We start from the raw sequence: 13321 nt of genomic DNA, 5'->3' as shown, positions 1-13321 counted from the left end.
CTGGACACACCGTCAAACAACATAACACACTGGACACACTGTCACAAAATATAACACACTGTGTACACTGTCACAGAACATAACACACTGGACACATTGTCACAGAACATAACACACTGGACACACTGTCACAGAACTTAACACACTGGACACACTGTCACAAAACATAACACACTGGACACACTGTCACAGAACATAACACCATGGGCACACTGTCACAAAACATAACACACTGGACACACTGTCACAGAACATAACACACTGGGCACACTGCCACAGAACATAAAATACTGGACACACTGTCACAGACCATAACACACTGGACAAACTGTCACAGAACATAACACACTGAACACACTGTCACAGAACAAAACACACTGGACATACTGTCACAGAACATAACACACTGGACACACTGTCAATAAACATAACACACTGGGCACACTGTCACAGAACATAACATACTGGGCACACTGTCACAGAACATAACACACAGGGCACACTGTCACAGAACATAACACACTGGACACACTGTCACATAACATACCACACTGGACACTCTGTCACAAAACATAACACACTGGGCACACTGTCACGGAGCATAACACACTGGACACACTGTCACAGAACATAACACACTGGGCACACTGTCACAAAACATAACACACTGAACACACTGTCACAAAACATAACACACTGGACACACTGTCACAGAACATAACACACTGGGCACACTGCCACAGAACATAAAATACTAGACACACTGTCACAGAACATAACACACTGGACAAACTGTCACAGAACATAACACACTGAACACACTGTCACAGAACAAAACACACTGGACATACTGTCACAGAACATAACACACTGGACACACTGTCAATAAACATAACACACTGGGCACACTGTCACAGAACATAACATACTGGGCACACTGTCACAGAACATAACACACAGGGCACACTGTCACAAAACAACACACTGGAAAACTGTCACATAACATACCACACTGAACACACTGTAACAGAACATAGCACATTGGACACACTGTCACAGAACATAACACACTGGACACTGTCACAGAACATAACACACTGGACACACTGTCACAGAACATAACACACTGGACACACTGTCACAGAACATAACACACTGGACACACTCTAACAGAACATAACACACTGGACACACTGTCACAGAACATAACACACTGGACACACTGTCACAGAACATAACACACTGGGCACACTGTCACAGAACATAACACACTGGGCACTCTGTCACAGAACATAACACACTGGACACACTGTCACAGAACATAACACACTGGACACACTGTCACAGAACATAACACACTGGGCACACTGTCACATAACATAACACACTGGGCACACTGTCACAGAACATAACACACTGGACACACTGTCACAGAACATAACACACTGGGCACACTGTCACAGAGCATAACACACTGGACACACTGTCACAGTACATAACACACTGGACACACTGTCACAAAACATAACACACTGGACACACTGTCACAGAACATAACATACTGGGCACACTGTCACAGAACATAACACACTGGACACACTGTAACAAAACATAACACACTGGGCACACTGTCACAGAACATAACACACTGGACACACTGTCACAGAACATAACACACTGGGCACACTGTCACAGAACATAAAACACTGGACACACTGTCACAGAACATAACACACTGGATACACTGTCACAGAACATAACACACTGGGCACACTGTCACAGAACATAAAACACTGGACACACTGTCACAGAACATAACACACTGGATACACTGTCACAGAACATAACACACTGGGCACACTGTCACAGAACATAAAACACTGGACACACTGTCACAGAACATAACACACTGGATACACTGTAACAGAACTTAACACCCTGGGCACACTGTCAAAGAACATAACACACTGGACACACTGTCACAGAACATAACACACTGGACAAACTGTCACAGAACATAACACACTGGGCACACTGTCACAGAACATAACACACAGGGCACACTGTCACAGAACATAACACACTCGACACACTGTCACAGAACATAACACACTGGACACTGTCACAGAACATAACACACTGGACACACTGTCACAGAACATAACACACTGGACACACTGTCACAGAACATAACACACTGGGCACACTGTCACAGAACATAAAACACTGGACACACTGTCACAGAACATAACACACTGGATACACTGTCACAGAACATAACACACTGGGCACACTGTCACAGAACATAAAACACTGGACACACTGTCACAGAACATAACACACTGGATACACTGTCACAGAACATAACACACTGGGCACACTGTCACAGAACATAAAACACTGGACACACTGTCACAGAACATAACACACTGGATACACTGTAACAGAACTTAACACCCTGGGCACACTGTCAAAGAACATAACACACTGGACACACTGTCACAGAACATAACACACTGGACAAACTGTCACAGAACATAACACACTGGGCACACTGTCACAGAACATAACACACAGGGCACACTGTCACAGAACATAACACACTGGACACACTGTCACAGAACATAACACACTGGACACTGTCACAGAACATAACACACTGGAAAACTGTCACATAACATACCACACTGAACACACTGTAACAGAACATAGCACACTGGACACACTGTCACAGAACATAACACACTGGACACTGTCACAGAACATAACACACTGGACACAATGTCACAGAACATAACACACTGGACACACTGTCACAGAACATAACACACTGGACACTGTCACAGAACATAACACACTGGACACACTGTCACAGAACATAACACACTGGACAGACTGTCACAGAACATAACACACTGGACACACTGTAACAGAACATAACACACTGGACACACTGTCACAGAACATAACACACTGGACACACTGTCACAGAACATAACACACTGGGCACACTGTCACAGAACATAAAGCACTGGACACACTGTCACAGAACATAACACACTGGATACACTGTCACAGAACATAACACACTGGGCACACTGTCACAGAACATAACACACTGGACACACTGTCACATAACATACCACACTAGACACACTGTCACAGAACATAACACACTGGGCACACTGTCACAGAGCATAACACACTGGACACACTGTAACAGAACATAACACACTGGGCACACTGTCACAGAACATAACATACTGGACACACTGTCACAGAACATAACACACTGGGCACACTGTCACAGAACATAACACACTGGACTCACTGTCACAGAACATAACACACTGGACACACTGTCACAAAACATAACACACTGGGCACACTGTCACAGAATATAACATACTGGGCATACTGTCACAGAACATAACACACATGGCACACTGTCACAGAACATAACACACTGGACACACTGTCACATAACATACCACACTGGGCACACTGTCACAGAACATAACACACTAGACACACTGTCACAAAACATAACACACTGGACACACTGTCACAGAACATAACACACTGGACACATTGTCACAGAACATAACACACTGGACACACTGTCACAGAACATAAGACACTGGACACACTGTCACAGAACATAACACACTGGGCACACTGTCACAGAACATAACACACTGGACACACTGGGCACACTGTCACAGAACATAAAATACTGGACACACTGTCACAGAACATAACACACTGGACACACTGTCACAGAACATAACACACTGGATACACTGTAACAGAACATAACACCCTGGGCACACTGTCAAAGAACATAACACACTGGACACACTGTCACAGAACATAACACACTGGACAAACTGTCACAGAACATAACACACTGGGCACACTGTCACAGAACATAACACACAGGGCACACTGTCACAGAACATAACACACTGGACACACTGTCACAGAACATAACACACTGGACACTGTCACAGAACATAACACACTGGACACACTGTAACAGAACATAACACACTGCACACACTGTCACAGAACATAACACACTGGGCACACTGTCACAGAACATAACACACAGGGCACACTGTCACAAAACAACACACTGGAAAACTGTCACAGAACATAACACACTGAACACACTGTAACAGAACATAGCACATTGGACACACTGTCACAGAACATAACACACTGGACACTGTCACAGAACATAACACACTGGACACACTGTCACAGAACATAACACACTGGACACACTCTAACAGAACATAACACACTGGACACACTGTCACAGAACATAACACACTGGACACACTGTCACAGAACATAACACACTGGGCACACTGTCACAGAACATAACACACTGGGCACTCTGTCACAGAACATAACACATTGGACACACTGTCACAGAACATAACACACTGGACACACTGTCACAGAACATAACACACTGGGCACACTGTCACATAACATAACACACTGGGCACACTGTCACAGAACATAACACACTGGGCACACTGTAACAGAACATAGCACACTGGACACACTGTCACAGAACATAACACACTGGACACTGTCACAGAACATAACACACTGGACACACTGTCACAGAACATAACACACTGGGCACACTGTCACAGAACATAAAGCACTGGACACACTGTCACAGAACATAACACACTGGATACACTGTCACAGAACATAACACACTGGGCACACTGTCACAGAACATAACACACTGGACACACTGTCACATAACATACCACACTAGACACACTGTCACAGAACATAACACACTGGGCACACTTTCACAGAGCATAACACACTGGACACACTGTAACAGAACATAACACACTTGGCACACTGTCACAGAACATAACATACTGGACACACTGTCACAGAACATAACACACTGGGCACACTGTCACAGAACATAACACACTGGGCACACTGTCACAGAACATAAAACACTGGACACACTGTCACAGAACATAACACACTGGATACACTGTAACAGAACTTAACACCCTGGGCACACTGTCAAAGAACATAACACACTGGACACACTGTCACAGAACATAACACACTGGACAAACTGTCACAGAACATAACACACTGGGCACACTGTCACAGAACATAACACACAGGGCACACTGTCACAGAACATAACACACTCGACACACTGTCACAGAACATAACACACTGGACACTGTCACAGAACATAACACACTGGACACACTGTCACAGAACATAACACACTGGACACACTGTCACAGAACATAACACACTGGGCACACTGTCACATAACATAAAACACTGGACACACTGTCACAGAACATAACACACTGGATACACTGTCACAGAACATAACACACTGGGCACACTGTCACAGAACATAAAACACTGGACACACTGTCACAGAACATAACACACTGGATACACTGTCACAGAACATAACACACTGGGCACACTGTCACAGAACATAAAACACTGGACACACTGTCACAGAACATAACACACTGGATACACTGTAACAGAACTTAACACCCTGGGCACACTGTCAAAGAACATAACACACTGGACACACTGTCACAGAACATAACACACTGGACAAACTGTCACAGAACATAACACACTGGGCACACTGTCACAGAACATAACACACAGGGCACACTGTCACAGAACATAACACACTGGACACACTGTCACAGAACATAACACACTGGACACTGTCACAGAACATAACACACTGGAAAACTGTCACATAACATACCACACTGAACACACTGTAACAGAACATAGCACACTGGACACACTGTCACAGAACATAACACACTGGACACTGTCACAGAACATAACACACTGGACACAATGTCACAGAACATAACACACTGGACACACTGTCACAGAACATAACACACTGGACACTGTCACAGAACATAACACACTGGACACACTGTCACAGAACATAACACACTGGACAGACTGTCACAGAACATAACACACTGGACACACTGTAACAGAACATAACACACTGGACACACTGTCACAGAACATAACACACTGGACACACTGTCACAGAACATAACACACTGGGCACACTGTCACAGAACATAAAGCACTGGACACACTGTCACAGAACATAACACACTGGATACACTGTCACAGAACATAACACACTGGGCACACTGTCACAGAACATAACACACTGGACACACTGTCACATAACATACCACACTAGACACACTGTCACAGAACATAACACACTGGGCACACTGTCACAGAGCATAACACACTGGACACACTGTAACAGAACATAACACACTGGGCACACTGTCACAGAACATAACATACTGGACACACTGTCACAGAACATAACACACTGGGCACACTGTCACAGAACATAACACACTGGACTCACTGTCACAGAACATAACACACTGGACACACTGTCACAAAACATAACACACTGGGCACACTGTCACAGAATATAACATACTGGGCATACTGTCACAGAACATAACACACATGGCACACTGTCACAGAACATAACACACTGGACACACTGTCACATAACATACCACACTGGGCACACTGTCACAGAACATAACACACTAGACACACTGTCACAAAACATAACACACTGGACACACTGTCACAGAACATAACACACTGGACACATTGTCACAGAACATAACACACTGGACACACTGTCACAGAACATAAGACACTGGACACACTGTCACAGAACATAACACACTGGACACACTGGGCACACTGTCACAGAACATAAAATACTGGACACACTGTCACAGAACATAACACACTGGACACACTGTCACAGAACATAACACACTGGATACACTGTAACAGAACATAACACCCTGGGCACACTGTCAAAGAACATAACACACTGGACACACTGTCACAGAACATAACACACTGGACAAACTGTCACAGAACATAACACACTGGGCACACTGTCACAGAACATAACACACAGGGCACACTGTCACAGAACATAACACACTGGACACACTGTCACAGAACATAACACACTGGACACTGTCACAGAACATAACACACTGGACACACTGTAACAGAACATAACACACTGCACACACTGTCACAGAACATAACACACTGGGCACACTGTCACAGAACATAACACACAGGGCACACTGTCACAAAACAACACACTGGAAAACTGTCACAGAACATAACACACTGAACACACTGTAACAGAACATAGCACATTGGACACACTGTCACAGAACATAACACACTGGACACTGTCACAGAACATAACACACTGGACACACTGTCACAGAACATAACACACTGGACACACTCTAACAGAACATAACACACTGGACACACTGTCACAGAACATAACACACTGGACACACTGTCACAGAACATAACACACTGGGCACACTGTCACAGAACATAACACACTGGGCACTCTGTCACAGAACATAACACATTGGACACACTGTCACAGAACATAACACACTGGACACACTGTCACAGAACATAACACACTGGGCACACTGTCACATAACATAACACACTGGGCACACTGTCACAGAACATAACACACTGGGCACACTGTAACAGAACATAGCACACTGGACACACTGTCACAGAACATAACACACTGGACACTGTCACAGAACATAACACACTGGACACACTGTCACAGAACATAACACACTGGGCACACTGTCACAGAACATAAAGCACTGGACACACTGTCACAGAACATAACACACTGGATACACTGTCACAAAACATAACACACTGGGCACACTGTCACAGAACATAACACACTGGACACACTGTCACATAACATACCACACTAGACACACTGTCACAGAACATAACACACTGGGCACACTTTCACAGAGCATAACACACTGGACACACTGTAACAGAACATAACACACTTGGCACACTGTCACAGAACATAACATACTGGACACACTGTCACAGAACATAACACACTGGGCACACTGTCACAGAACATAACACACTGGACACACTGTCACAGAACATAACACACTGGACACACTGTCACAAAACATAACACACTGGGCACACTGTCACAGAATATAACATACTGGTCATACTGTCACAGAGCATAACACACATGGCACACTGTCACAGAACATAACACACTGGACACACTGTCACATAACATACCACACTGGGCACACTGTCACAGAACATAACACACTAGACACACTGTCACAAAACATAACACACTGGACACACTGTCACAGAACATAACACACTGGACACATTGTCACAGAACATAACACACTGGACACACTGTCACAGAACATAAGACACTGGACACACTGTCACAGAACATAACACACTGGGCACACTGTCACAGAACATAACACACTGGACACACTGGGCACACTGTCACAGAACATAAAATACTGGACACACTGTCACAGAACATAACACACTGGACACACTGTCACAGAACATAACACACTGGATACACTGTAACAGAACATAACACCCTGGGCACACTGTCAAAGAACATAACACACTGGACACACTGTCACAGAACATAACACACTGGACAAACTGTCACAGAACATAACACACTGGGCACACTGTCACAGAACATAACACACAGGGCACACTGTCACAGAACATAACACACTGGACACACTGTCACAGAACATAACACACTGGACACTGTCACAGAACATAACACACTGGACACACTGTAACAGAACATAACACACTGCACACACTGTCACAGAACATAACACACTGGGCACACTGTCACAGAACATAACACACAGGGCACACTGTCACAAAACAACACACTGGAAAACTGTCACATAACATACCACACTGAACACACTGTAACAGAACATAGCACATTGGACACACTGTCACAGAACATAACACACTGGACACTGTCACAGAACATAACACACTGGACACACTGTCACAGAACATAACACACTGGACACACTGTCACAGAACATAACACACTGGACACACTCTAACAGAACATAACACACTGGACACACTGTCACAGAACATAACACACTGGACACACTGTCACAGAACATAACACACTGGGCACACTGTCACAGAACATAACACACTGGGCACTCTGTCACAGAACATAACACACTGGACACACTGTCACAGAACATAACACACTGGACACACTGTCACAGAACATAACACACTGGGCACACTGTCACATAACATAACACACTGGGCACACTGTCACAGAACATAACACACTGGACACACTGTCACAGAACATAACACACTGGGCACACTGTCACAGAGCATAACACCCTGGACACACTGTCACAGTACATAACACACTGGACACACTGTCACAAAACATAACACACTGGACACACTGTCACAGAACATAACACACTGGACACATTGTCACAGAACATAACACACTGGGCACACTGTCACAGAACATAACACACTGGACACACTATCACAGAACATAACACACTGGGCACACTGTCACAGAACATAACACACTGGACACACTGTCACAGAACATAACACACTAGGCACACTCACAAAACATAACACACTGTCACAGAACATACTCTCCTTTTTTTTATTTTACCTTTATTTAACTTGGCAAGTCAGTTAAGAACAAATTCTTATTTACAATGACGGCCTACACCGGCCAACGCTGGGCCAATTGTGCGCCTCCCTATCACGGCCGGTTGTGATACAGCCTGGAATCGAACCAGGAGGTCTTTAGTGACGCCTCAAGCACTGAGATACAGTGCCTTAGACCACTGCGCCACTCGGGAGCCCAATGTACTGTCCTTAAAAGACTTCTCTCAGCCAAGGACAGCCCTGCAGTACATCACCTACCTAGATCTAGGAAAAGGCTACATAGTATGCTGAAATGTTTTGTTTCCAAGATATATGTCAAGGATCTGAAATGAGGAGAAATCTGTGGCTGAGGTGGTTGTAGCTAGCTACAGCACTGGGACTAGTGGTGCAGCTGTACAGGGAGGTGGGGAGAGTTGAAAGAGGACTACATTTAGGCTGTAGCGCTCCCAGTTTCCAAAGCTTGTGGGCGTTTTAATGAGTCATTTTAACTTCATTTAAAGCCAGCTGAGCAGAAAATAGATCAGTGAATGAGCCCTGGGCCAGTATGGATCTGAAACCGATTTACATCTCACCAAGAGCCAGCCCACATCCAAACAGCTGGGAGAGTGTATTCAGTGTGTGTGTGAGTATGCATGTCCTCGCCCACACCCACATGTGTGTGCAGAATCACAGTTTGTCAGAGCAACTGGCATCTCCTATAGTTGAGTGGTGTCAGTGCCCTTGTCTTCTCTGATCTCTTCATAGGAAAAGACAAGGGCATTCCAAAGGTGAGCAGGGTGCTGTGTGTTACTGAGGGAGATAGCTAGGGAGTGTTGACTCTGGAGTGTTTCTGATAAAGGCATGTGCCGCGGGCTCAGAGCAGAGCGTCTGCTGTGCACAGAACACCCAGTCCTTCTGTGTCAACTCAGGCAGACAGGCTGCGCACTGTTCAGAGCCTGATAACAGGGCACGGTAAATACAACTCTTCAGCTCAGCTCCTCACTGTGAAAGAGAGAGGCCACGGAACACTGTCTGGTGCCTTTGTTTGGCCAGAGTTGTGTTTTTTCCACTGGGTTCTGTTCTTTTATACTGTGTGTGTCTCCTTATGTAACTGTAAACAACCAAACGTGTATACAGAAGAGGATGGCTACTTATGGACTTTTAAATAGAGCATTGCATTGGCTCAAGGTTTGATATGGGTTTTAATCCAACAACTTTCTCACCTTTTAAAAATGTGGTTTGATTAGGAAATAAAAGTGGAGCTTTTATAGCCATCTGAGATTCAGATGTTGGTTGATTGCCATAACCATGAATTCCATCCATCAAATGCAGTTGCGCCCTCTACAGCATGATTCTAATTACTTTGTACAAATTGCTGATTGTTTTCTCATACTGTATACTGAAATGTTTACATCTCACAAAAGAATGTACACCATATGTTGAGTGTTTGATGATGACACATGACTGAGATGTCCCCCTGCAGCTGGAGCTGAGGCCCTGGTGTGTGATCAGTGTGGAGCTACATTCTCTGCTGAAGATGCTCTGGAGGCCCACAGACAGACACACACAGGTACTGTCTGACACACACACACACACACACAGTCACACACACACACAGGGTCAAACTTTCCCTGTCATGTTGCTCCATCATTTATCAGCGGCTAGCGAGGACAGGAAGGCCCTCTCAGATATCACCAACTAATATCTCCTGGTATCCCGTGTGGGTGCATGCCTATTTACCTCGGTGCTGGCAAGCCTGACATGCCAGGCAAGCCTAGGCCGCACTGCAAGTACATGACAGTGTTATAGATATGCCATGCATCTAGGCTATGTGCGTGAGGAGCCGAGAGGGTATTTACTCTATTGCGCCGACTCACGTCAACAACTTGGATCAACACATTTTGTTTGGGAATGATCTCATGGTGATAGATTCTGAGTATTTATCTTCTCCAGCTCAGAAGATAATGGACATCAGTGCCTGGGAACTATTCTGAAATCCAATGGTTTTAATTAGCTAGATGCTCGTCTAATCAGCTGACTGGGTATCTCATATTAAAGTTACACAAATGAGTTTGAAATAAAAGCTGCCTATATTTGTCATCCTTCCAAATATTCAGACCCTCTCCCAGTGCCTGAATCCTAGTCATTACAGTATCTAAATTAAACTCTACCTTTAATCATCTTAATCAAACCCTACAGTCGATCCACACTGAGTGTCGGAATACACACCTTTTCTGCTACTGTCAGAGAAAGCTGATAACCCGCTCTGAAGCGTTAGCACGTAACTGTAACTCCAGGTGCCACACACAGTATGAATAGTTAATGCCTGTGGACATGGAGGGATGTTAACGATGCCCAAAGTTTCTACCTCCTCTCCTTCAGGTTGTAAACATCCAGGGGTCAGTTGTCGGCTTGGCAGCGTATCTAGTGCAGGGTACAGGAGGGCATTACTCACTCATTTTGTCATGATCTCAATGTGGTCTAGTGTGATGCATGACCCTCTTACTGCCACTTTGTACTCACAGGCCGTGCTCTGACCAGAATAGTATGATTTCTTGGAGCTGTTTGATGGTTTTAGGGAATTCAGCTACTGTATACATTCTCTTTTAGAATATGCATTCACTGTATGTTTTTATACTTTCAACATAAGCGAAAAAGTGTGACTGGTCTTCTACACTCAAAAATGTTTTCGCATACAGCTTATTTCTCTTAAAAAAGATATTATTCTTACTGCATCAGGATAGCATAAACAGACGTTTCTGCTTATTTGCCTTCTTCAGTGTGTAACCTAAACACTGAAGAAGGATTCACTGGTTTAACGCAGCAACCAAACTTTTGGAGAGCGCTATGGTCCTCTTTTGATTATACTGTCAACACATCCTAGGTTGATAACCTTTGAGATCACTGGCTGAATGAATCTTGTTACCATGGCTTTGTATATCTTCATGTGACAGTATGCCAGTAAGCCAAACAGACATTATCACAGGTCAGAACTTAGCAGCTGTAGCCCTTTAGTTTACTGATCTAGCCTCCTCAAGAAGGAAAACACCCCTACTTGACAAAGACCTGGTTGGCTCTCATATCGATCACACTACAGGGACTACACTGCAGAGCCTAGCTTATTTCCAGTGAGTGAGAGTATGTTTTGGCAATGTGAATGTCAGAGGTGAGTGGCCGTGGGTTGGCGTTATGGGAAGGGGGTGGGACCGTGTGGAAGGGGCTGGTTAGGGGGGAGTTCCTGAGGGCATTGGTTGGGAGGGTTGGTTGCATTGGATGCCAGGACTCCCAGGAAAACAACATCATGTGCTGCTGTTTACTCTGTCCCCGCCACAGCCCTCTCTGTCACAGTCTCCGTCCGCTTTGCCTCTGACCTACTTGTGAGTGCCCAAAATAAAAGAATGGAACCGTCTCGAAACCTCTCAACCAACAATGATCTTATTTCATTAGACCATGTTAGCTAGGTTCTCTGTGGTATCATCTTGTTTGAGCAGTTTTGGAAAAACCCAGGAATCATAGAGCGTAGTAACGAACTGGACATGGTGCAGAAGATAGTGGCTAACCATTCTGCCATCTTGTCTGCAGGAGAAGACCCTAAGAGTGCTGTCTTTGTGTGTTCTTACAAACAGCTGCCCTTATCCTACACATAAACACTTCCTGTACTGAATGTCCACAG

General features: G+C 44.6%; 1 protein-coding gene across 2 annotated transcripts in view; it reads left to right on the top strand.

Annotated features, from left to right (window-relative positions):
• LOC311105485 (zinc finger and BTB domain-containing protein 16-A-like) overlaps positions 1 to 13321 on the top strand; it is a 40828-nt gene that overhangs the window by 16394 nt on the left and 11113 nt on the right. Inside the window, exon 4 of one of the 2 annotated variants that reach the window (XM_084147652.1) lies at positions 11132 to 11218. The exons of the other annotated variant lie outside the window; for it this stretch is intronic. Coding sequence (XP_084003778.1) covers positions 11132 to 11218 — 87 coding nt within the window. The remainder of the gene's footprint in view (positions 1 to 11131; positions 11219 to 13321) is intronic. 2 annotated transcript variants of the gene reach the window in all.

The sequence above is a fragment of the Coregonus lavaretus genome (assembly GCF_964263955.1).
Source record: "Coregonus lavaretus genome assembly, chromosome: 30".
NCBI classification, from domain to species: domain Eukaryota; kingdom Metazoa; phylum Chordata; class Actinopteri; order Salmoniformes; family Salmonidae; genus Coregonus; species Coregonus lavaretus.
The sequence above is the reverse complement of the archived record's forward strand: the minus strand, read 5'-3'. Positions and strand labels throughout refer to the sequence as shown.